Here is a 25,814-nt window from a genome sequence, read left to right on the forward strand (position 1 = left end):
CTAACCTAGTATTGTATTTTGATTCCTTGCTGTGACACTGGCATCACCTGGGAATTGGGTGAACATGCAAAGCCTCAGGCCACCCATACCTATCCAATCAGAATCTGCTTTTAACAAGATCCCCAGGTGACTGGTTGCCACCTTCTGGTTTGAGAAATGCTGTTTTAACCCAATAAAATTATTTTTTTATCAACTTGTTTTCAGAATGCAACAAAAATTTGTCAGGAAGTGTTCAGTGCCTATCTATTATCGGTCTAGCATGACATACAACAGTGGGGAGACCTAAAAATGTACCCAGAACCATCAGTGGACACTCCTGTGAGAATGATGATTACAGAATACCTAAGATAAAATATAATGAAGTAGCAAGAATCAAAGCATTAAAAAATAGGTACTAGCTATGAGGGATATGCTGAGAAGACCCGGGACTGCAGTCCCTATGCAGCACCCCACTTGCAGAGCAGGGGTGAAACTACAGGAAAGACAGGCCACTGTTCCCACACCCAGCTCCAGTGCAATGGTGCAGAAATTTTGCCCAAGGGGAGAGGCTGTAAAATATAAAGCTCTGGAACGCTGCCTAAGAAGGTGAACTTTATTTGGATCAGAGTGTGGGGAGTTCATGCTAAAGACTTTGTGGAAAACAATGGAGATCTTTGGGGTGAGCAATTAAGATCAATCTGATAGTTCCATATTAGTAGCAACAAGCAAAAAGTAGATTAGCTAGATGTTTAACTTAACCAGAGAAAGAGACAATTAAGAGCCTTATGGGGTTAGAGCAAGCCTCAATGACTGGCAACACTTTGCCCCTGTGACAGGGCCTGACTGTAATTAGATCAGAATGTGGAACAATTCACATCTCAGGGTGTTAAAGCAATAGAGCAATTAGCTAGTAATTAATAGAGGCTAACAGCTAGGTGTGACACCAATAGAGGTAGACTGGCAAGAAGTTTAGCTGGAAGATGGAGGAGTCAAAGAGAACTAAGCTGAAATCACCCTGGTTGTCAGGGAGATTGTATCCATGATCAAGGCTGTACCCTCTGGGGAGCCACATCAGAGGCTACTAACAGCAGGAGAAATAGACTTTACTGAATTAGTCCAGCCAAATTAGTACACAACAAACAAAAACAAGACCAAGATCAGTATCTGGTGATGCTAAAGTATATTATCTAAAAAGTCCAGTATTCAACAAAAATTATGAAATAGGAAAGAAACAAGGAAGTGTGACCCACACCCGGAAAAAAGCAGGCAACATAAACTGCCTTTCGGAGAATCCAGATGGTGGACTTAGCAAAGTCTTTGAAGCAACTATTATAAAGATGTTCAAAAAACGAAAGGAAACCATGTTTAAAGAATTAAAAGAATATATGATGATAGTGTCTTATCAGAGAATATCAATAAAGAGGTAGAAATTATTTAAAAAATAAAAAGAAGAACCAAATAGAAAATCTGGAGTCTTTCCAAACAGAATGAAAAATTCACTAGAGAGGATCAACAGTACATTTAAGCCAAGAGAAGAAATAATCAGTTAACTTAAGGTAAGTTGATATAGATTATGCAATATGAAGAACACAGAGAAAAAAGAAGAAAGAAGTCTTGGAGAAATGTGGAACACCCCTAAGTGCACCAACACACATGAAAACTTCCCACATTCACAAACTTCAACAAACTCCAAGTAGGATTAGTGCAAAGAAATCCATGCCCAGATACTTTGTACCCAAAATGTTGACTGACAAGGCAAAGAGAATATATTGAAAGCAGCAAGAGAAAACAATTCATCACATACAAGGGAAGCCCAATAAGATTAATAGCTGACTTCTCATCAGAAACAAAATGGAGGCCCAAAGGCAGTGGGATGACATATTCTAAGTGCTGAAAGGAAAAAAAAAACTGTCAACAAAGAATCTTACATCCAGCAAAACTATCTTTCAAAAATGCAAGAAAGCAATGAGCAAGCACACCCAGATCTTGGTTTCCAATATTAATCAAATAAAAAGACCCCAAACTTCTTGGAGAAATGGCTAATTCTAGGACTGGGGCAGGAAATATACAAGAAGAGCCTGGAGCATCTTCTAGTTCCAGAAGGGAAAGAGGTGCTCAAAACAAAACACACACACATACAACAACAACAATAACGACCCACAAAAATGGGGATATACCAGAGGAACACAGAACCTGACTGAAAGGGCTCTCAATAGCCAACTGGAACAATGGGAGCAACAAAATAAATAATGTTAGATTATAAACCAATATATAAAATTAATATTCATGAATTGATGCTGATATAAATAAATAATTTTTAAAATAAACAAATGGGGTAGAATTGACAAATCTCTCACAGAGGAGAATTCCAAAAAATTTATAACCCCTACTTCTTAAGCATGGCCTGCACACAGGACCTTCCTTCCAAAGAGTAAAGTCTGAAAAGTGGGAAAGAGTAACTTTGCAGTGGAGAAACCTGTGGAACACCATCTCAGCCAGGTGATCAAGGTTAACATCAGCAATGAAAAGTATTGTTGACAGGATGCTCCCTTGATATGATGTGATGAAAATAGCACTTGACTTCTGTAGAACAAGGCTACATCCAAGAAAACAAATAGCACAAACACAGGTAATTATGGAGGTAATTATAAAAAAAAACAGCATAATTGCATATTTTCCTTCTTTTAACTGATTTTAAAAGCATTTTCATAAAACAATATGTATATAATTTTATATTGGACCTATAACATATAAAAGGTAATATATTTGACAATAATAGCACAAAAGCAGGCTGAAATGAATCTGTATTTGAGTAGGAAAATAACACCAGATGGTAACTCAAATCTACAGTAAGAAGTGAAGAGAACCACACAAGTGGTAAAGGAAGGTTAATGTAACAAATTCTATGAACATACTGCATCTCCTTTCTTCTTTCAGCTTTTGGATCCCTTCCTCACACCATTTACAAAGTAACTCACAATGGATCATAACCTAAATTTAAGACCTATAAAAGTCTTAAGAAAAGACATAGGAGGGACTTCCCTGGTGGCACAGTGGTTAAGAATCCACCTGCCAATGGAGGGGACACGGGTTTGAGCCCTGGGCTGGGAAGATCCCACAGGCTGTGGAGCAACTAAGCCCGTGCGCCACAGCTACTGAGCCTGTGCTCTACAGCCTGTGAGCCACAACTACTGAGCCTGTGCACCACAACTACTGAAGCCTGTGTACCTAGAGCCTGTGCTCCTCAACAAGGGAAGCCACTGCAACAAGAAGCCCGCACACCACAACGAACAGTATACCCCGCTCGCCACAACTAGAGAAAGTCCTCATGCAGCAACAAAAACCCAACTCAGCCAAAAATAAATAAATAAAATAAATAAATTTATTTTAAAAAAAAAACTGGGCAAAGGCCTTGAATAGACATTTCTGCAAAAATGACAGACATGTGGCCAAAAAGCATATGAAAAGATGCTTCATGTCATCAGTAATTAAGGAAATTCGAATCAAAACCACAATGAGATACCACTTCACACCACTAGGACAGCATTAAAAAAAACACCTGAAAATAACAAGTGTTGGTGAACACGAACAGAAATTGGAACACTCACACGTACATTTTCTTTCTTTTTTTTTCTTTTTGCGGTACACAGGCCTCTCACTGTTCTGGCCTCTCCCGTTGCAGAGCACAGGCTCCAGACGCGCAGGCTCAGCGGCCATGGCTCACAGGCCCAGCCGCTCCGCGGCATGTGGGATCCTCCCAGACCGGGGCACGAACCTGTGTCCCCTGCATCAGCAGGCGGACTCTCAACCACTGCGCCACGAGGGAAGCCCCACTTTCTTTTTTTAAGTTACAGGAATTTTCTTTATATTTCCACTCAACTTTCATGTATTTCTTTTTCTTATTAGTCATCCATTTTCTACACATCAGTGTATACATGTCAATCTCAATTACCCAATTCATCACACCACAACCCCCACTCCCTGCCACTTTCCCCCCTTGGTGTCCATACATTTTTTCTCTACTTCTGTGTCTCAATTTATGCTCTGCAAACCAGTTCATTTGTACCATTTTCTAGGCTCCACATATATGCGTTAATATACGATATTTGTTTTTCTCCTTCTGACTTACTTCACTCTGTATGACAGTCTCTAGATCCATCCACCTCTCTACAAATGACCCAATTTCATTCCTTTTATGGCTGAGTAATATTCCATTGTATGTATGTACCACAACTTCTTTATCCATTCGTCAATGGGCATTTAGGTTGCTTCCATGACCTGGCTATTGTAAATAGTGCTGCAATGAACACTGGGGTGCATGTGTCTTTTTGAATTATGTTTTTCTCTGGGTATATGCCCAGTAGTGGGATCGCTGGGTCATATGGTAATTCTATGTTTAGTTCTTTAAGGAACCTCCATACTGTTCTCCATCGTGGCTGTATCAATTTACACTCCCACCAACAGTGCAAGACACTTCTCTTTTCTCCACACCCTCTCCAGCATTTGTTGTTTGTAGATTTTCTAATAATGCCCATTCTGACTGGTGTGAGGTGATACCTCACTGTAGTTTTGATTTGCATTTCTCTAATGATTAGTGATGTTGAGCATCCTTTCATGTGTTTGCTGGCAATCTGTATATCTTCTTTGGAGACATGTCTATTTAGGTCTTCTGCCCATTTTTGGATTGGGTTGTTTGATTTTTTGATATTGAGCTGCATGAGTTGCTTGTATATTTTGGAGATTAATCCTTTGTCAGTTGCTTCATTTGCAAATATTTTCTCCCATTCTGAGGGTTGTCTTTTCGTCTAGTTTATGGTTTCCTTTGCTGTACAAAAGCTTTTCAGTTTCATTAGGTCCCATTTGTTTATTTTTGGTTTTATTTCCATTACTTTGGGAGGTGGATCAAAAATATCTTGCTGTGATTTATGTCAAAGACTGTTCTTCCTATGTTTTCTGCTAAGAGTTTTATAGTGCCCGGTTACACTTACGTCTCTAATCCATTTTGAGTTAATTTTGTGTATGGTGTTAGAGAGTGTTCTAATTTCAATCTTTTACATAGAGCTATCCAGTTTTCCCAGCACCACTTATTGAAGAGACTGTCTTTACTCCATTGTATGTCTTTGCCTCCTTTGTCATAGATTAGTTGACCATAGATGCATGGGTTTATCTCTGGGCTTTCTGTCCTGTTCCATTGATCTATATTTCTGTTTTTGTGCCAGTACCATATTGTCTTGATTACTGTAGCTTTGTAGTATAGTCTGAAGTCAGGGAGTCTGATTCCTCTGGCTCCGTTTTTTTCCCTCAAGACTGCTTTGGCTATTCAGGGTCTTTTGTGTCTCCATACAAATTTAAGATTTTTTGTTCTAGCTCGGTAAAAAATGTCATTGGTAATTTGATAGGGATTGCATTGAATCTGTAGATTGCTTTGGGTAGTACAGTCATTGCACAATATTGATTCTTCCAATCCAAGAATATGGTATATCTCTCCATCTGTTGGTATCATCTTTAATTTCTTTCATCAGTGTCTTATAGTTTTCTGCATACAGGTCTTTTGTCTCCCTAGGTAGGTTTATTCCTAGGTATTTTATTCTTTTTGTTGCAATGGTAAATGGGAGTGTTTCATTAATTTCTCTTTCAGATTTTTCATCATTAGTGTATAGAAATGCAAGAGATTTCTGTGCATTAATTTTGTATCCTGCAACTTTACCAAACTCATTGATCAGCTCTAGTAGTTTTCTGGTGGCATTTTTAGGATTCTCTATGTATAGTGCCATGTCATCTGCAAACAGGGAGAGTTTTACTTCTTCTTTTCCAATTTGTATTTCTTTTATTTCTTTTTCTTCTCTGATTGTCATGGCTAGGACTTCCGAAACTATGTTAAATAACAGTGGTGAGAGTGGACATCCTTGTCTTGTTCATGATCTTAGAGGAAATGCTTTCAGTTTTTCACCATTGAGAATGATGTTTGCTGTGGGTTTGTTGTATATGGCCTTTATTATGTTGAGGTAGGTTCCCTCTATGCCCACTTTCTGGAGAGTTTTTATCATAAATGGGTGTTGCATTTTGTCAAATGCTTTTTCTGCATCCACTGAGATGACCATATGGTTTTTCTTTTTCAATCTGTTAATAAGGTGTATCACATTGATTGATTTGCATATATTGAAAAATTCTTGCAATCCTAGGATAAATCCCACTTGATCATGGTGTATGATCCTTTTAATGTGTTGTTGGATTCTGTTTGCTAGTATTTTGTTGAGGATTTTTGCATCTATATTCATCAGTGATATTGGTCTCTAATTTTCCTTTTCTGTAGTATCTTTGTCTGGTTTTGGTAACAGGGTGATGCTGGCCTCATAGAATGAGTTTGGGAGTTTTCCTTCCTCTGCAATTTTTTGGAAGAGTTTGAGAAGGATGGGGGTTAGCTCTTTAAATGTTTGATAGAATTCACCTGTGAAGCCATCTGGCCCTGGACTTTTGTTTGGTGGAAGATTTTTGTGTGTGTGTGTGTGTGTTACGCGGGCCTCTCACTGTTGTGGCCTCTCCCATTGCGGAGCACAGGCTCTGGATGCGCAGGCCCAGCGGCCATGGCTCATGGGCCCAGCAGCTCCGCGGCATGTGGGATCTTCCTGGACTGGGCACAAACCCGTGTCCCCTGCATCGGCAGGCGGACTCTCAACCACTGGGCCACCAGGGAAGCCCAGGTGGAAGATTTTTAATCACAGCTTCAATTTCATTACTTGTGATTTGTTTGTTCATATTTTCTATTTCTTCCTGGTTCAGTCTTGGAAGGTTACACCTTTCTAAGAATTTGTCCATTTCTTCCAGGTTGTCCATTTTATTGGCATAGAATTGCTTGTAGTAGTCTCTTAGGATGCTCTGTATTTCTGCAGTGTCTGTTGTAACTTCTCCATTTTCATTTCTAATTTTTTGATTTGAGTCCTCTCCCTCTTTTTCTTGATGAGTCTGGCTAGTGGCTTATCAATTTTATCTTCTCAAAGAACCAGCTTTTAGTTTTATTGATCTTTGCTATTGTTTTCTTTGTTTCTATTTCATTTATATCTGCTCTGATCTTTATGATTTCTTTCCTTCTGCTAACTTTTGGTTTTGTTTGTTCTTCTTTCTCTAGCTCCTTTAGGTGTAGATTAGGTTAGATTGTTTATTTGAGGTTTTTCTTGTTTCTTGAGGTAGGCTCGTATAGCTACAAACTTCCCTGTTAGAACTGCTTTTGCTGCATCCCATAGGTTTTGGATCGTCGTGTTTTCATTGTCATTTGTGTCTAGGTATTTTTTGATTTCCTCTTTGATTTCTTTGTGATATCTTGGTTGTTTAGTAATGTATTGTTTAGCCTCCATGTGTTTGTGTTTTTTACGTTTTTTTCCCTGTAATTCATTTCTAATCTCATAGCGTTGTGGTCAGAAAAGATGCTTGATATGATTTCAATTTTCTTAAATTTGCTGAGGCTTGATTTGTGACTCAAGATGTGATCTATCCTGGAGAATGTTCCATGTACACTTGAGAAGAAAGTGTAATCTAGCTGTTTTTGGATGGAATGTCCTATAAATATCAATTAAATCTATCTGGTCTATTGTGTCATTTAAAGCTTGTTTCCTTATTAATTTTCTGTTTGGATGATCTGTCCATTGGTGTAAGTGAGGTGTTAAAGTCCCCCACTATTATTGTGTTACTGTCGATTTCCTCTTTTAGAGCTGTTAGCAGTTGCCTTATGTATTGAGGTTCTCCTATGTTGGGTGCATATATATTTATAATTGTTATATCTTCTTCTTGGATTGATTCCTTGATCATTATGTAGTGTCCTTCCTTGTCTCTTGTAACATTCTTTATTTTCAAGCCTATTTTATCTGATATGAGTATTGCTACTCCAGCTTTCTTTTGATTTCATTTGCATAGAATATCTTTTTCCATCCCCTCACTTTCAGTCTGTATGTGTCCCTAGGTCTGAAGTGGGTCTCTTGTAGACAGCATATATATGGGTCTTGTTTTTGTATCCATTCAGCAAGCCTGTGTCTTTTCGTTGGAGCATTTAATCCATTCACGTTTAAGGTAATTATCAATATGTATGTTCCTATGACCATTTTCTTAATTGTTTTGGGTTTGTTTTTGTAGGTCCTTTTCTTCTCTTGTGTTTCACACTTAGAGAAGTTCCTTTAGTATTTGTTGTAGAGCTGGTTTGCTGGTGCTGAATTCTCTTAGCTTTTGCTTGTCTGTAAAGCTTTTGATTTCTCCATCGAATCTGAATGAGATCCTTGCCAGGTAGAATAATCTGGTTTGTACATTATTCCCTTTCCTCTCTTTAAGTACATCATGCCACTCCCTTCTGGCTTGTAGAGTTCCTGCTGAGAACTCAGCTGTTAACCTTATGGGAGTTCCCTTGTATGTTGTTTGTCATTTTTCTGTTACTGCTTTCAATAATTTTTCTTTGTCTTTATAATTTTTGCCAATTTGATTACTATTTGTCTCGGCGTGTTTCTCCTTGGGTTTATCCTGTATGGGACTCTCTGCGCTTCCTGGACTTGGGTGGCTATTTCCTTTTCCAAGCTAGGGAAGTTTTCGACTATAATCTCTTCAAATATTTTCTAGGGTCCTTCCTCTCTCTCTTCTCCTTCTGGGACCCCTATAATGCGAATGTTGTTACATTTAATGTTGTCCCAGAGGTCTCTTAGGCTGTCTTCATTTCTTTCCATTCTTTTTTCTTTATTCTGTTCCACAGCAGTGAATTCCACCACTCTGTCTTCCAGGTCACTTATCTGTTCTTCTGCCTCAGTTATTCTGCTATTGATTCCTTCTAGTGTATTTTTCATTTCAGTTATTGTATTGTTCATCTCTGTTTGTTTGTTCTTTAATTCTTCTAGATCTTTGTTAAACATTTCTTGCATCTTCTCGATCTTTGCCTCTGTTCTTTTTCCGAGGTCCTGGATCATCTTCACTATCATTATTCTCAGTTCTTTTTCTGGAAGATTGCCTATCTCCATTTCATTTAGTTGTTTTTCTGGGGTTTTATCTTGTTCCTTCATCTGGTACATAACCCTCTGCCTTTTCATCTTGTCTATCTTTCTGTGAATGTCACATGTGTACATTTTTTTTAATCTTAATCATTTTACTCAGAGCAATTCTTGGCACATAAGTATTGTTGAAGGGATGCATGTATGACTACAGGATAGCAGATTCATGGCTGTGAATAAATCAAGTGATTAAGATCTAAGAGTCTGAGCCTGGGTTTGAATTGCTGATCTGCACGTAATAGAGGTGAGACTTGGAAAAAGTAAACTTAATATTTCTGTTTCTGAAGTTATATATACAATGAAATGGGGATTAAAATGTTACTTGCATCAAGTTTATTATAAGGATTAAATAAAATAAATAACTTTGTGACACATGTACATTTTTGATGGGAATGTAAAATGGTGCAGCCACTTTACAAAAGAGTTTGGCAGTTCTGTAAATGTTAAACCTAGAGGTACCATATATACACTCCACAATTCCACTGTTAGCTCTATGTCCAAGAGAAAAGAAAACATATATTCACACAAAAACTTGTACATGAATGTTCACAGCAGCATTATTCAAAATAGCCAAAAAATGAAAACAACACAACTATTGATCAAACTGATGAATGGTTTAAACAAAATGTGGTACATGCAAGGAAACATTATTCAGCCATAAAAAGAAACAAGTACTGATACATGCTATGACATGAATCTTGAAAATATTATTAAAGTTAAAGGGTCACCCTGTATGATTCCTTTTATATGAAAGGTTGACAAAAGGCAAATTCACAGAGACAGAAAGCTGATTAGTAGTCACCCATGGCTGGAGGGTGGGAATGAGGTGAGGTGAAATGGAGGATTTCTAATTGGTCCGGGGTTCCTTTCTGAGGTGACAAAAATGTTCTAGAATAATTATGCTGATTGTTACACAACTCTGTAAATATACTATAAACCACTCCAATGTACACTTTAAATTGGTAAATTATTTGATATATGAATTATATCCCAACAGAGCTGTTTTTTAAAAAGTTAAGAAAATGAAAATATACTAAGTAGTGAATGCTGGGCTTTTAAAAATTGATTTCATGTTTTACTTGTAATCTAATAAATATCATCCCAAACAAAGAAGTACCACAGGAATTCTGCATGGAGAGAGCACACAGACTTTTGCTTCACCTTTGTTACCAGCCACTCTGCAGTGAGACCGACTTTTTTGCAAAGGGTACTGGTTCTCCTTCAAGGATATGATGTGGATGCCATGGCAAAACTGAGTCAGATGTAGTAATCCTGTGGCTTTTTGGCCATTGTAGGCAGGTTTGGGGCTACACATGCTGCTGGGGACACTTCAGGCTCATTCAAGGCAATGATAGTAATAACTGAAATAATGGCTTTAAGAGGTTGACGAAGCATCGTCCTATCTGATTACCGCAACAAGGGCTGTGACGTCTTTTTCACAGACGTGGAAACAGTTCTGTCTAATTCAAAGGCTTGCTCAAGGCTAGAGACTGGCAACACAAACCTGATGCCAGGCCTTCTGAATACAAGTCCAGGGCTCATTTTCCGTCACCTTGCCCCCAAAGTCTCCTTTGAGTCATATCCTAGGTGCGTGTAACTGGTGGAAATTCAACTCTATGTGTTCAACAAAATAATGAGAGCACTCAATCCCAATGCAGATATCGGGAGCTCAGATGACACCACACATTTTCACATGGTGACCACAGGCCCTGGAGTGGGCCTGGGACAGGGGTCACAGGTCTGCCATCTGAGCATCTGCCGTATCAAGTGAGAGCTCCATGTTTAAAGAGCTTTCTCTCCTTTACACAGAAAGTTATATTTTGCTATGTGTTCTTTTTCTCATATCAGTTACATTATTACATGCATCATACATTTTTTTTTGCCAGATTGAATACACTACACTTTGAATGTGGTACCTTATGGGTCACTTAAGGAATTCTTGAGAGTCATCTGGACTCTGTAGTTTCTAGATGATTTCATGATTTCTGATACTAGATTCTAACCCGGCAGTAAAATGCAACACCATGGACTGGAGCCTCCAGGGGCCACTTTCTCATTTGATGGCCCAGAGCTATTTTGGTTTTTATGATCTAGGCTTTTCTACACAAAAACCAAGGTGGCCTAGATCGTGGCGAATGCTGACCCGAGCCCTTGCAGACAGAAGGAGAAAAACACCAGAAACAGTATGTTTTACCCTCTCCTACCTCCTCTACTTGCAGGGTTTCTTTTTCAACTTTTTCGAGTAACTCTTTTCTCAACAAGAACTCTTTGTCCAGATCGACGGACATTTCCATGGCTCGGTGCAGCTTGCTCTGAAATATAACAACACAGCAAGTCTTGAGCAAAGATGATTGCTTAGAACTATAGGAAGGATAGACAGACAAACAGCTCTTTATTAAGCAGGAGACTAGAAGGACCAACCAGGAACTTGGGCCTGCCCTTCTCATGGCTGCCCAGATTTTCAGAATCCTGGTGTCTAAGTGGCAGGGGAGGAGAGGACCTCGGGAGGCTTGTCCTCACCTGCAAAGTAGCCAGATACACCTGGGCCCAAATCCCACCCCACCACTTACTAAGAGAACCTCTCTTAACTAGGGCTAGTTGCCTTGTAGGGTTGTAGAAAGGCTTAAGGGAGACAAACCTGGTAAAGTGTTGAGCACAGTGCCTGACACATGGAGAACCCACGGCAGACGGCCGCCATCACTACCTCACTTGGACGAAGAGGTGGATGCTACTGTGAGCCCACTGTACCGGTGAGGGAGCTGACTTTTAGGGAGGTGAAACAACTTCCCCAGGGTCACAGAGACAAGGGGGAGCCAGGTTTGATCCCAGGCAGCGTGACTTCACAGCCCATGGACTCCACCACTGTCTCCAAAGCCTATGAGGACTGGGCATGCTGGTGCTGGAGAGTTTCTGCAGGAGCTGCTCCACAGCTTCCTGTTGCATCTTTTGCTGCCGCCCCTCACCAGCTCCTCCCTGGCCCCTGCTTCTTAGGTTTGCCCCCTTTGGACCTCCATCTACTAATGGTGAAGAGTCAACCTGGAGGAGTTGGGATGTGTTCTGCTTGGCTGAGGAGGAGGGGGCTGAGGGACAGAAGCCAGTGACTCCAGGGGGCTGGCCAACAAACCCTGAGAACCCACCCAGGCACTGGTCGGCAAAACAACCTAGGCCCGGCCACCAAGAGGCTGGCTCACAGCCCTGACGGCGGTACAAGAAGAAATGCCAAACTGCAACTGTGCCAAGCACCAAGAGTGCATGGGCACTGGTCCCGAAGGTTTCCCTGGGGGAAGGGATGCTGGAAAAAGAGAGGTGAAGTCAAGTATGTCTAGGTAAGAGGGGTGGGAAGAACGTTTCAAGCTAAGGAAAGAGCCTTGGGAGAGGAGGGTCCAAAAGGAGCCGGGGAAAGGAGGGTACTGGGGCAATGCCCGAAGGTATCAAATCTTAGACCTGGCAGAAAAGCCTGGAGCCACCTGCCTGGGGGAACTTAGAGCACCTGGAGCCACCTCCCTCCCCATTCCTCTCCTCTCCAATCCCTTCTTTAAGGCTCATTTCCTGTTCCACATCTTGCATGAAGTTGCTCTTCTGAGGAAAGCAAAAGTGGGTAAGAGGTCAGGCTGAGGGAGTCAGCTGTGGGGAAGGGAAGGCAGGACAGGTCTTCACTGCACACCAGCCAGTCAGGTGGGAGAAAAGGAGAGCAGAGGGAAAACAGTCATTCACCCAACAACTTAGAGAGACAGTTAGAGACACAGGGCAGGAAAGAACTGAAGCTCGAGGCAGCCCCTGGCTCTGCTGGGGTGGGGCCTTCAAGGAGGTGTAATGGAGTAATTTGGGATCCTGAGCTGGATGATGGTCATTGAGGCAGCTACTTCTGAAAAGGCATGTTAGCTTTCTGTTGTTGTGTAACGAATTATCACAAATTTTGTGGCTTAAAGTAACACACGTTTATTATCTCACAGTTTCTATAGATCAGAAGTCCAAGCACAGTGTGGCCGGATTCTCTGCCCAGGGAGCGACCCACCGTGTGGGCCAGGGCTGGGTCTTATCTGGACCTGGGGTCCTTGCCAAGCTCACAGGTTGTTAGTGGGAAGCATTTCCTTGAAGTTGTAAGACCAAGCTCTCCATTTTCTTTCTGGCTGTCAGCAGGAGGTGGCCCTCGGCTCCTGGAGGCCGCCCTCAGACCCTTTCCATGTGGTCCCTCTATCTTCGAGCCGGCAATGGAGAAGTTCTCATCCAGAGAATTCCCTTCATGCTTCAAATCTCTGCCTTCCTCATCCAGAGAAAACTCTCTACTTTCAAAGGGCTCATGTGATTAGGTCAGACCCACTGGGATAATATCCTCATCTCAAGGTCAAGGGTGCCCTCTAATCTAACCTAATCATAAAGCAGAATGGAACCTAATAACAGAATCCGTCGTATCCAGAGCCCTGGGCATTGTGCAGGGTGAATACACCAGGGGGCGGGGAGTCTTGGGGGACATCTTGGAATTCTATCTAACACAAGGCACCACTAGTTTATACACGGATCACTAGTTTACAGTCAGTTAAGAGCGACACCTCAAGGCTGTAGTCACGTGCTTATATTCTATCAGCCTCCATCAGGCAGGGCTTGAAGGCATAGCAGAGAAAAAGGGTTGACTGAGACCCACTCATAAAACTCATAGAAGAGAAGAGACCATGTCTGTCTCCTTCACAGCTGTACCCTCAGCACTTAGCCCTGCGCCTGGCATGCCGTAGGTACTCAGTACATTTGTTAATAGAGGAAAATTATTCTATATATTTTTAATGAGGTCTCATACTTGGGTGTTTGACATTTATATGAAAGTGATCCCTCCTGCCACCCTTCCATCCCCTAAACATACACCTGAATTTTTAGCAGTTTTTGACAATACATGCTGAGCACCTGCTTTGGCCAGGCCCTGTCCTCAGCGCTGGGGACACATCACAGACCAGCCAGAGGTCTGTCCTGGTGGTAAGTCACAAAAACCTGCTTCTGAGAGGCGGCGCATCGGCCCATAGTCCCCAGTAGAGTCCCCATTCAAACCCAGGTGAGGCCGGACTCTACAACCCACAGTTGTTGGGCCCCGTTTCCCCCAGGAGGCCTGAGAACTGAGACACGGAAAAGTGAGCCTGCTTCTCTCTCAGCCCCTCGCTGTGTCACCTTAGGACTCCAGCAGGCATCTCCTCCCAGCTCCACCATCTGCTTGCTATTATTCTAAACAGGCCTACAGGCACGCTGGCTCCTGGGATTCTGACCGGAATGGCTCCCATTCTGCCCACCGTGGCCTGTGGTGCCGCTGCTTGGGTGTCACAATCAATAAGCACTGTGCATTTAGATGTCCTAAGCGCAAGCCCTGGACCTAGCTGTTGCATTTTATAAACCAGTAGCTCCACTCCAAAGCCCTGGCTTTCCCCCACAAGACCAGACTGGCCCTGTGCCACTCAGTTGATTTCTCAGGATAAGATCAAGGTCCAATGTGATGTAACCACGTACCTCGAGGCTCTCCAGTTGGACACATGAATTTCAGAATGTGAGCACGGCCTTGTGTACACACGTTATGCCAGGGGAAGGCAGTTGGGTGAGGTGGGACACGCACTGGACTAGGAGTCCAAGCTCTGTCACAAACATGTTGCTTGAATCCGGCAATTACTCTGCCTCTTTCGGCCTTCGGTTTTTCATTTGTAAAAGGAACATGCTGGACAAACATAAACCTAGTCTAAACACATTCGAATTCACATTTTTAAATAACACTGTGTGGGCCAAATGAAGCTTATCTGTGAGCTACCTAAGCCCGTGACCGCTCTTGCCACCTAGACACTAGGCCAGGGGTCAGCAACCTTGCTCTGTAAAAGGCCAGATAGTAAATATTTTAGGCTTTGCAGGCCAAGGGGCAAAATTGAGCATGTTGTGTAATTACCTACACTAACAAGAGAGAAAACAAATTTCCACAAATGTTTTATTGATAAAATTCAAAATAAAATAATCAAGTATAATATTTTGGAATGCAGGTTTACTATTGAGGAGAATGAAATTTCTCGGGGAGAAATCAATTTTGCTTACTTGGGTTTCAAAGGGAGTGTCCTCTATCAAATCAGCTGCAAATGTTCTTCTGTAAAAACCATCCTTAGCTCCCAGACCAGTGGGCAGGATACACGGGCCCACAGTTAGCTGACTATTGCATCAGACAGCTGCCAGCAGGGTCACCAGGCAGCCTGGTCTGCCGAGGACAGGCCATGCTCATACCCACAGTTTCTGCTTAATTATCAATAGTGCCTCTTTCTCTAAAAAAAGGGTTCTGTGTGGATGAGGAATTATTTAGTAGTTTTCTGATTTATAGCTAAGATGATTTCCTTTGCAGGGTTTTAAGCAAGGAAATGCTTTTACACACTAAATTAAACAGGGCCCTAAATGTGGCTGGTTATCAAAACTCACTGTGCATAAAAATCATCTGGGAGTTAAGGAAAAAAAAAAAAGATGCATGGCCCTCACCCCCTAATTCAATTGGTCAGGGTTGGACTAGAGAGTCTGTCTAATCTTTAAAAAAACAAAAGGCTCCTTGGATGGTTCTAATGCGCAGCCAGGATTGTGGGGACATCCGGAGTATTTTAGGAGACATGGCTTCGTCGGGAGAAATCAGAGAGCAACAGGGGAGTGAAGGACGCCTAGGCTCTCAGTGAAACCACAGTGGTGCCCTAGTACCTCTCTGTGGCTGGAAAGGTAGGCACAGGAAGCCCCGAGGACCAGCGCGGACCTTACTTTGTACGCGTTAAGGATCTGCAGGGTGTTTCTGGATACCAGCTTCAGCTGGATCAGTTCTTGATTCCTTGCTTTAATTGTCTCTAAAAACTGAGCATTCTCGATCTTCAGCTGCTGAAAGTCAACATCGTGGAGGGCCTTTCCCACCTCTTCCTTCTATAGCTCAGAGAGAGGAAACGATGTGAGGTTGTGACTTCTGAATGTATGGCTCGCACCTTGCAATTCCTGGTGAGCTTTTGGAAGTCAGTCATCATTCAGTCATTCAACAAACTTGGATTGGGGATCTGCTTGGTGCCAGGCATGGTGTTAGGCCCAGGGATAGAGATCTGAGTAAATATGATACTCCCATACTCAATGACAGTTCACAGACAGGTCATAGCGTGGTGTAGTGGGACACACAGGGGCAGAGGGCAAACAGAAGCCCCTCAGCCAGCCCAGAAGAGAATGGAAGGCTGGGTCAGGGGAGGCTTTCCCCAGGAAGTGGTGCCTAAACTGGGCTGTGCAGGAAGAAAGGCCATTTAAAAGTTGTTTTTAACCTGGAAAACCCAGGACAAGCAGCCCATAAACGTCCTTCCTTTGATCCCATGACATTTCTGCGTGGGGGGTGTATCAGTGCACTGGGTTCACTCCCCAGCCCTGGTCCCACCTTACCTGCCCCACCAGGTCTGTGCCATCTTACATTTGTGGTACACAAGAGCCAAACTCAGGTCTGTTCCCCATCCCCATGTGCTACTCATGCTGTACTACCTCCTAGAAGGCATCTTCTTCCCTTTCCCCCAAAACAACAGAACAATTTCCTTAAGCCCCAACTGACCCACCCTCTAGCTCAAATGCTCCCAGCCCATCTTCCACACCAGAGGGCAACCCCTCCCTCCACGCAGCCTCCTGAGGCTGTGGCTCCTGGTCCCTGCCACTGTTTCCTCTGTATGGCAGTTATGCATCCATGCCTTTTCTCACCATCACCACTCCCTGCTAGCCTGTGAGCCTGCGAGGGCAGGACCACATCAGTGTCATCTCTGTGTAGCAATGGCTTTTAGGTTAAAGGTCATCCATCTGCTTCCCCTCTCACGCTTCAGGATGCCTGAGCTTGCATGAAGCCCAGAGAACTAGGAACTCAGTATCAGGAGGCAGCTCAGCTGGGGCCATGTTCTTTCTTACGCTGAACTCAACTCTCCTTGGCTGACACTTTCACCCCAACCCAGTTCCACCCTGGGGGCCCTCCCAAGCAGTATGTTCTCTTCCCCGCAGCGGCCAGAGAACTCGGAGACAGCAGCCATGGCCCTTGTGGGCTCCTCGTCCTTGGCCCCATCAGTTGCAGGTCCTCTGACATGCTTTCTCTCCCCTTGCTCTCCATTCCCTCTCCTACGTGGACTCTAGCTTACAGATTCTTTCGCGTGTGGCACTCGCCCTGAGACACAGTGCTCCAGGTGGGCTGCTCAGAACAGAGTGCAGTGAGACCGCTCTTTTTCGGAGGGCACCGTGGACTGCCGCCTAGGCTGCAGCACCGCCCCCAGCTGAGCGGGCTTTATCGGCTTCTCCATGACTGAGCCACCCAGCACCTGTGCGGATATTTGGGGGCATCAAAGCGGAGGACCTTACGTTTGTCCTCAGTCACCTCGTGTGTTAAAGCTGTCCCAGCCTGTTGAGCCTTTGGGATCCCAGGTCAATCAAGCAGTAACTCCCAGACATCTTAATTCTCCTGCCCAACTCTGTGTCACTGACAGTGGCCACCTCTGATGCACATGCCATCAGCACCCATATAATGAATTAATAACAAAAATATTGAGCTAAAAGAGGATGGAGCTATGTAACCACATTCTAGAGGCCTGTGCCATGTCTGCCTTACCGCCTTTAATCAGGAGCCTTTAAGGTCAGCTGTTCAAAGACTTACCAAGGCATACCACTAACTGTGCGACCCAGGCCACATTCCCCAAGAGGGTCAATAAGTATGTCATGAGGGTCTTTTAAATTCAAGCCAACTCCATCTACAGATTTGCCAGCACAGAAACTGTATTAGTTTCCTGTTGCTGCTGTAACAAATGACCACAAATTCAAGGGTTTAAAACAACATAAATGTATTATCTTATAGCTCATGAGGTCAGAAGTCTGAAATGGTTCTTTGGACTAAAATCAGGTGTTGGCAGGGCTGCATTTCTTCTGGAGGCTCAAGAGGAGAATCTGTTTCCTTGCCCTTTCCAGCTTCTGCAGGTAGCCTGCATCCTTTGTTCATAATCCCTTCCTCTATCTTAAAAGTGCATCACTCTGATCTCTGCTTCCATTACCAAATCTTCTCTGACTCTCATTCTCCTGCCTCCCTCTCATCAGGACTCTTGTGATTACATTGGACCCACTCAGATAATCTACAATAAACTCCCCATCTCAAGATCCTTGACTTAATCACACCTGCACCATCTTTATGCCACGTAAGGTAACATACTCACAGACTCCAGGAATTAGGACGTGGACATCTTTGGGAAGACGTTGTTCTACCCACCACAGTAACCTTAAAAAAAAAGAAAGACAAAGCCACATACCTGCCTCAATTGTAAAAGCATCTTTTTCCTCTGGACTTTGAGAGAGACATTTTTCAAACATAATTTATCCTTCATATTATCCTGAAAAATAAAAGCAAATTTTAATCCATTGCTCTTCTTCTTCCCTGTTGGTTTGAAAAGTTGGCAGGTCTGGGGCTGCAAAACTAAACCTTGAGCCCTAACATTCAGTCACCTATTTTTAAGTCTTTTATGGCTACTCAAGCTGGTGTTGCTATGGTATTTTACTCATGACCAAGAAGCAGAGGAAACTGCGTCTGCTCCATACAAATTTTCTATTGATTTTAAATTCAAGATAACTTGGGTATATCTTTAGGTATAGGGGCCTTTACTGACAAAATGATTTATGATTCTTTGGTCCATTATTCTCTTTGTAATTTACATAATTTTTATTACATATAACATGTTACAGTTAGTGACTCTACCTATCTCCAGGATCCAAAGTTTGATATGCTACAAAACCTTTGGAAAAGAAGGAGCATTTTATGTCTCATTCTTACAATAATGGAACTCAAAGAAATTAAGATTTACTTGTCGCATGCCACGTAGTCACCTGACTAGATAGACTCACACCTTTCTCAAGATAACATCAGATCTTGAAACAAACAGCAAAATACAGTAAGTCCCCTACATACGAACGAGTTCCATTCCGAGAGCGTGGTCGTAAGTCCAATCTGTGTGTACGTCCAACAAAGTTAGCCTAGGTACCCAACCAACACAATCAGCTGTATAGTACTGTACTGTAGGTTTATAACGCACGTTCACATCTTTGAAAGTTCGCAACTTGAAGGTTCCTATGTAGGGGACTTACATACAGTCTGAGATACTATGAATATTCATCCTGCCTGACTGATTTTAGACTTGATAAACTTGCATTTTAAGACACACATGCTGTGAGGGACACAAAAAATCTGCATATGTGGGCAGCATTTACAGTGGACCAAATGGAGTGGGGCTGCCTCACATGGGCCATTTCTGTGTCATCGTTCTATGAATCTATTTCCCCTTCTAAGCTCTAACCTCCTGCCCACTCACCCTCTGGCGGTTCATGTCCTCAATGTACTTCATCACTTTCTGAGTGGCCAAAATACTCCCTTTCTTCTTGGATATGGTCTTTAGAATATCTTTTTCAAACTCATGCACTTCTCTCTGAACTTCAGTCCACCGAATTTCAGCTTCCTCAACGATAGCCTGGGGGAGCCAGCACAAAGAGAGAACAGTTTACAAAATTTCTCAAGGATATAGCCGTCTAAAGAAACCTAGACGTATTGGGTGACCTATTTGTGTCCCAATGCATAACGTTTCTTCTTAGTCTTAGAAAGAGATCCTTAAGATACAAATTGGACAATACGAATATTATTATTTAAAAGCATGCCTCTAAAAAGTTATAGTCTCGATATAAAGGGGAAGAACAAACAAAAACAGGGTCTTGGGACTTCCCTGCTGGTGCAGTGGTTAAGAATCCGCCTGCCAATGCAGGGGACACAGGTTCGAGCCCTGGCTCGGGAAGATCCCACATGCCGCGGAGCAACTAAGCCCATGTGCCACAACTACTGAGCCTGGGCTCTAGAGCCCACAAGCCACAACTACTGAGCCCTCGTGCCACAACTACTGAAGCCCGCGCACCTAGAGCCCATGCTCCACAACAGGAGAAGCCACCGCAATGAGAAGCCCGCGCACCGCAACAAAGAGTAGCTCCCTCTCGCCGCAACTAGAGAAAGCCTGCGAGCAACAATGAAGACCCAACGCAGCCAAACATAAATAAATTTAAAAAAAAGAAAAGAGGTGATGAGGGTGGATTTAAAAAAAAACAAAAAACAAAAAAAAACAGGGCCTTGGGTATCTCCAGAAATATGTATTTCCATATCTGAAACATTATTTATCCATTAAAAATTATAACATTAATATCATATCATATATATAAAAAATATCTGGAAGGCTATACGCCAAAACATTAACCACAGTCATATCTGGAAAGATGGATTAGTGGGGAGGCAAAGAAGCACTCTGTAATTTTAAAAAAGATGCTATAAATGAATCTATGTATTGATATGGAAAGATATTATTAAGTGAAAAGTATGGTTTATAAAATAATATGATACCTTTTTATAAAGAAATTCATACACACATAGAAAATAATATAAATTCTAGGAGAAAAATACAAGAGCCAAATATAAGTCTTAGGTGGTAAGACTGTGGATGTTTTCAAATGTTCCTCTTTTAGCTTACCTGTATGTTTAAATTTTGCTACAACAGAGATTGTCTTTAAATAAGAAAACACAAACACACATACATTATTTTAAAGAATTAAATGAGTAGCTGCAGAGCAAATCATCTTTGTTCAGGCTTTTTCACTGGGCACCAAGAAGCAAAAGCATCTTCCTTCTCCGGCTGGCGTCTGGCCCCAGCCTCCTCCCTTCCCATCATCTTCACAGGCCAGAACATCCATCCACATTAAATGCTACTTCCTATGCATCGCTCTTCTGCTCAGTTATCCTCACTGGGGTCCTGATTTCTAAGACATCAGAGAGAAGCCCCTCTGCTTGGCTTTCAAGGTCTCACAGCCCTACTCGACCTGATTTCCTACCATAGCCCCCAAAGCACCCTCTTCTCTAATCACACCAGCCTCCTCAAGGTCCTAACTTGCCATGTTCATTCCTACCTCCACTTCCTTGTTCATGTCATTCACCTTACCTAGGGTGCCCTTGTCTTCCTATTCCTTAAACAAATGCCACCATTCTTCAAGGCCATGCCAAGTCCTATGTCCAGCCCCACCTCCTCAACACAGTCTTCTTTGACCACTCTAGCCCACATCGTGATGTTTAATCACACAGTCTAGCAGGTCAGGACAAAGCTACCACATCCTGACCTCCTTTAACATGTTAGAATTCAACGATGCATGTTTGGGAAGAGAAAGAAGAGAGGGGAAAGGGCAGGAGGGAGGGAGAGAGGGAGAGAGGGAAAGAAGGATAGGTTTATGCCGTACAGATGATTCTATCAATGGAGACATGAGTCCACTGATCCATCTCTTTCAAGGAAATGAGTGTGATTCTGTGTGTGCCTCCATTTAGAAATGGAAAAAGTTAGAAATAGAACAGAAATATCTATTTTTCATACAACATGGCTACCAAATGCAAGCCAACAACTTCATCCCATGGGCAATGAAGTTAACAGTGATGTTTCTTCTCTGGAGGAAAACTGATTGCAGTGGTCTCCAACAAGACATGAACCATGGTCATGGATGCTGCATATGGAGGGTGACAAGGGATTTTTCACCCAACTCACTGACTTAAACCTCCAGCCCATTTTATTATTAAGAAATTATTATAAATTTTAAGGGCATTTATGGTAATTATGGTTATGGGTTTTTTTTTAAAGAATCCATATCTTAGAGACATATATTGAAATATTTACAGATAAATATATGTTTAAGATTCACTTCATAATAGCCCAGTGGCCTATTACGAGGGGGAAGTTGGTAGGGATACGGAGGGAACAAGAGTGGCCATGCATTTATGACTGTTACGTGTGGGGTTGAACATAAGGGTTTGCTGTGCTAGCTTCTCTACATTTGTGTATTTTGAAATTTTTCATCTTAAAGAGTTTAAAATTTGATATCTCCTCAAGCAGGTGGTAAGTTCCTTAAAGGTAGGTCCTCAATTTATCTTATCCTACTTGTGTTTCTCTCAAAGCACCAACAGTTGTATGAACATACTATAGGTACTTCTTGCTGAGGCGGAAACGGGGAGCCCAGGGAGGACAGCCTATAGGAAGGTATACCTCGTGATGCTGCAGGTCCCTCTCGGCATTTGCCCTTATGTGCCTTATTTCACTCTTTGTGTCGTCCAGCTCTTTTTGCACAAGCTTGAATTTTTGGTCCACGCTGAGGCCTGTTACACGTTCCAGACTTACGCGGGATTTGGATCTACGCCTGCCTCGTAACTGTAACACAAGAAAAACAAAGCCATTGTCAAATAGGAATTGGCAATAAAGCAGCCTAAGGTGGGCATCGAAACGACCACTCAGGTCTGCTAGAAATCGCTCTGAATGATATCCAGAGAGAACCAATTCAATGTGAAAGGATTCCGGATATTAGGCCTGAGGTGATGTTCATTTCACAAGTCAACCTAAGGCACCGTGCCAAATACTTCAAAGGCCTATGCTTGACAATGAACTGAAAATAAATAAGGGAAAATGTCTTGAGGGTGGGAAAACCGTGAACCTTCTATAGACTAGCACTCAAGTCAGTGTCAGGGAAAGCCTGGAGCTCAGTGCTGCCCAAACTGAACACAGAAGAGAAACTGCATCGGGGGCCACGGTGTTCAGCAAAAACCAAAAAGACAAGAATTTTGGATTTCCTAGGCATTGAAGCCAAAGGTCAAAAGCAGGTGGCCCAGGGAATGTGTGGACCTGAAGATGACATTGTTTGGCCCTCAAAAAAATAGACCGATACACAGTTTTAAATTAAAAAGAAATTAATTACCCACATTTGAAAATCAGAGGTTTCTACCAAAATAATCCAGATTTCCAGCTTCTCTTGAAAAATCAGCTGCTCTGGCAATACCAGGTTGTCTGGCTGGCCCTTTTAGATGAGGGAGGAACTCTCCAGTGCCCACACCAGGCCCATCTTCACTCCTGTATGTGGCTGGCCAGGCCTTGTACACGTTTGGGTCCCCAGAATGAAGGGAGTTATTTCAAATTAACTAAGATATTCTGTGAGAGTCAATCCACTGTGAGTTGAACCTGATTCCCTTCATACTCATTTGAAAGAGAAACTTTGAAGGGGAAGGAAGAATCAAAAGTAGAACAGTGAGAAAGTCATATGCCACTTGGCCAAGAGGGAACACCAAAAATGGATAACAAACACCACTTGCATCTAAAGGGACAAAGAGAATAAAAGAATTCTTAGATCTCTCTTGTGTACCTGTGCAATTTCTGCTCCTGATATTTTAATTTCTGATAATTGTGGAGGTCGCTGGTCCCTGGGCTCCAATTTATTGTAATATTTTTCAAACATCTCTGTCTCGGTTTTGAGAGCAGAGTTTCTGTAGCTGCAAGACAGAAGGTGCCTAAGTAAGTTCCACCAATAGGAGTTTAAACCCCAAATAACTAGCATTTAACACTTACTAGCTTTGTATGACCTTCTGCAAGATATTTAACCTCTTGGTGCCTCACTTTCCTCATCTGTAAAATGGGAATAATAACAGCACCTATCATCGAGGGTTGTGATAAGAAATGCAAAGACTTTGGGTCAGTGTCTGGCACACAGTAAATGCAATTTAAGTATTCTATATATTTTTAAAATACATCTAATGAGCCACAAAATTCAGAGCACTGGGATTACAGGCATACTTTAGGGATATTCCAGGTTCAGTTCCAGATCACCTCAACAAAGCACATATTGCAATAAAGTGAGTCATATAAATTTTTTGGTTTTCCAGTGCATATAAAGTTATGTTTATATTATACTGTAGTCTACTAAGTGTGCAATAGCATTATGTCTAAAAATATATATATACCTTACTTTGAGAATACTTTATTGCTAAAAAAATGCTAACCATCATCTGAGCCTTCAGTGAGTCATAATCGTTTTGCAATAGTAACATCAAAAATCACTGATCACAAATCACCATAGCAAATATAATAATAATGAAAAAGTTTGAAATATTGCAAGAATTACCAAAATGTGACAGAGACACGAAGTGAGCAAATGCTGTTGGAAAAAGCGGCATCAATAGACTTGCTCAATGCAGGGATGCCACAAACCTTCATTTTGTAAAAAACACAGTATCTGCAAAGTGCAGTAAAGCAAAATGCAATAAAGTGAGACATGCCTATATATTTTAAATTGCTACAAGTTTCTTCTTCAAGCATCTTCTAACCCATTTGTGAGTTTCCTTCTGAATTACTACTGAATTCTTGAAATTACACACATCCACAATCTTCAGAGGTTTTTCCTTTAGTTTATATTTCTCGCCTCTTTCATTTCCAGCACGCAATGGATGAAGTATCCACTAGAAGTCTATTATAAATGGTGGAAAAGCTTTGAATAGATGGTTTTTAAACAACTAGAGATAATAAACCTAGCTTATTCTGTATATGCCAAGATTATGACCCTTTTAATTTATGTAACATACATGTATGCTCTAATATGAGTGTGTATAATACACACATATGTATGTAAATGTATATATGAGAGAGAACAGCTCTGATATTTGCATACATTATTGAGCTGAATATCTGTTTATTGAGCTGAAAATTCTGTTTGGCTGAATTTTAAGATTAGTGGGAAAGGATCAACAGAAAAGCCCAATATATCAAAGCATCTTTCTTTTTCAGCATATGTCATGTTCCCAATGTAGGCTGGGGAGTTACACCCGAGTCTCAATCTTAGCACTACCACTGACTAGTTGTGTGACTGTAGGAAAGTGACTTAACTTTTGTGTCTGTTTCCTCACCAACTTTCTAGGGTTATGGGCCATTCTATAAGGTAATATATGCAAAATACTTGGCACATAATAAGCACTCAAAAGATTGTAGCTATTTTAGCAATAATACCTCAATTCTGACCTAAACTATTTATAAATATATTGAAGTAACACCTATTCAGCTGCCAGGCCAGGATATTCTGTGTGAGACCAGTAAGTTGTACAATTAACCTCAACTACATCATGGAATCTTGACATCCAATTTACTTGCTATAGTAGATACTAAAACAGACTGCTAAAAATACAGAATATTGCGCTAGTCCTTCTTTGCTGTCCACCTCCATGCTTATACTCAGGTTCAGATATAAGTTGCTTCATACTAAAAACATCTCAATAGCCTCCTTTCTATCTGCTTCCACATTAATTTTAGCATAGAATCTTAGCATTGGAAAGGGGCTTAGAGGTCACCTGGTCCAAGCTGCCGCCGCACAGTAGAGGAGCGGCTAAGCACACAGTGTGGCACCAGACAGACCCACCAGGCTGAAGCTCTGGCTTCACCAATTACCCTCTGGGCTTCGCACCACCTTCTTTTTTTGGCTCCATCAGTGGCTTGTTAGCGCCACGGCAGTGGAAACACGGGAATAAAGAGCAAAGCGCCTTCCCCACTTTGGGGGACTCAGTTTCCTCAATGTTCAATGCGGGCTAGGAGCATTCAGTGCTGGACCACGCTCCGGGCACACACGCTGAGGAGGGACCGCCCCCAGAAGCCGACAGGCTGGTACCTGAGCTCTTCCACCAGCCCACACAGCTGGATAACAGGCAGCTCGCTCTCATCCTGGGCTTGCGCTTCGCTGGCAGAAGTCTGAGAGTCCTCGTCCGTCATCACCGCCAAAGCCACCCTCGTCAAAGCCCCTTGTTAATGCCGAGTGTGGCCGAGAGCGCCGTGGGGCGAGCGGCTACGCGTCACTCTGCCTACGACCTAGGAGTGCGTTGCCACGGCGACCCGACGAGTGCGTGGAGGGGCGGGGCTTCGGAGGCCCCGCCCAGCGCTCCCGCCCAGCGCTCCCGCCCAGCGCTCCCGCCCA

At 42.4% G+C, this 25,814-nt stretch overlaps 1 protein-coding gene across 2 annotated transcripts in view; it reads right to left on the minus strand.

Annotated features, from left to right (window-relative positions):
• CCDC113 (coiled-coil domain containing 113) overlaps window positions 1-25,716 on the minus strand; it is a 30,697-nt gene extending 4,981 nt beyond the window's left edge. The window contains exons 1-7 of one of the 2 annotated variants that reach the window (XM_029207405.1): window positions 25,512-25,716; window positions 23,226-23,352; window positions 22,082-22,243; window positions 19,337-19,492; window positions 18,284-18,364; window positions 15,750-15,905; window positions 11,204-11,311 (exon numbers count right to left, since the gene is read on the minus strand). In XM_029207405.1, the coding sequence (XP_029063238.1) occupies window positions 11,204-11,311; window positions 15,750-15,905; window positions 18,284-18,364; window positions 19,337-19,492; window positions 22,082-22,243; window positions 23,226-23,352; window positions 25,512-25,612 (891 nt within the window). In that variant the 5' untranslated portion in view covers window positions 25,613-25,716. The remainder of the gene's footprint in view (window positions 1-11,203; window positions 11,312-15,749; window positions 15,906-18,283; window positions 18,365-19,336; window positions 19,493-22,081; window positions 22,244-23,225; window positions 23,353-25,511) is intronic. The other variant, XM_029207414.1, reaches the window with a different exon arrangement.
• Window positions 25,717-25,814: the final 98 nt, after the last annotated feature.

This window comes from Monodon monoceros, unplaced genomic scaffold (assembly GCF_005190385.1).
Source record: "Monodon monoceros isolate NGI ecotype Baffin Bay Population unplaced genomic scaffold, NGI_Narwhal_1 Super_Scaffold_10, whole genome shotgun sequence".
NCBI classification, from domain to species: domain Eukaryota; kingdom Metazoa; phylum Chordata; class Mammalia; order Artiodactyla; family Monodontidae; genus Monodon; species Monodon monoceros.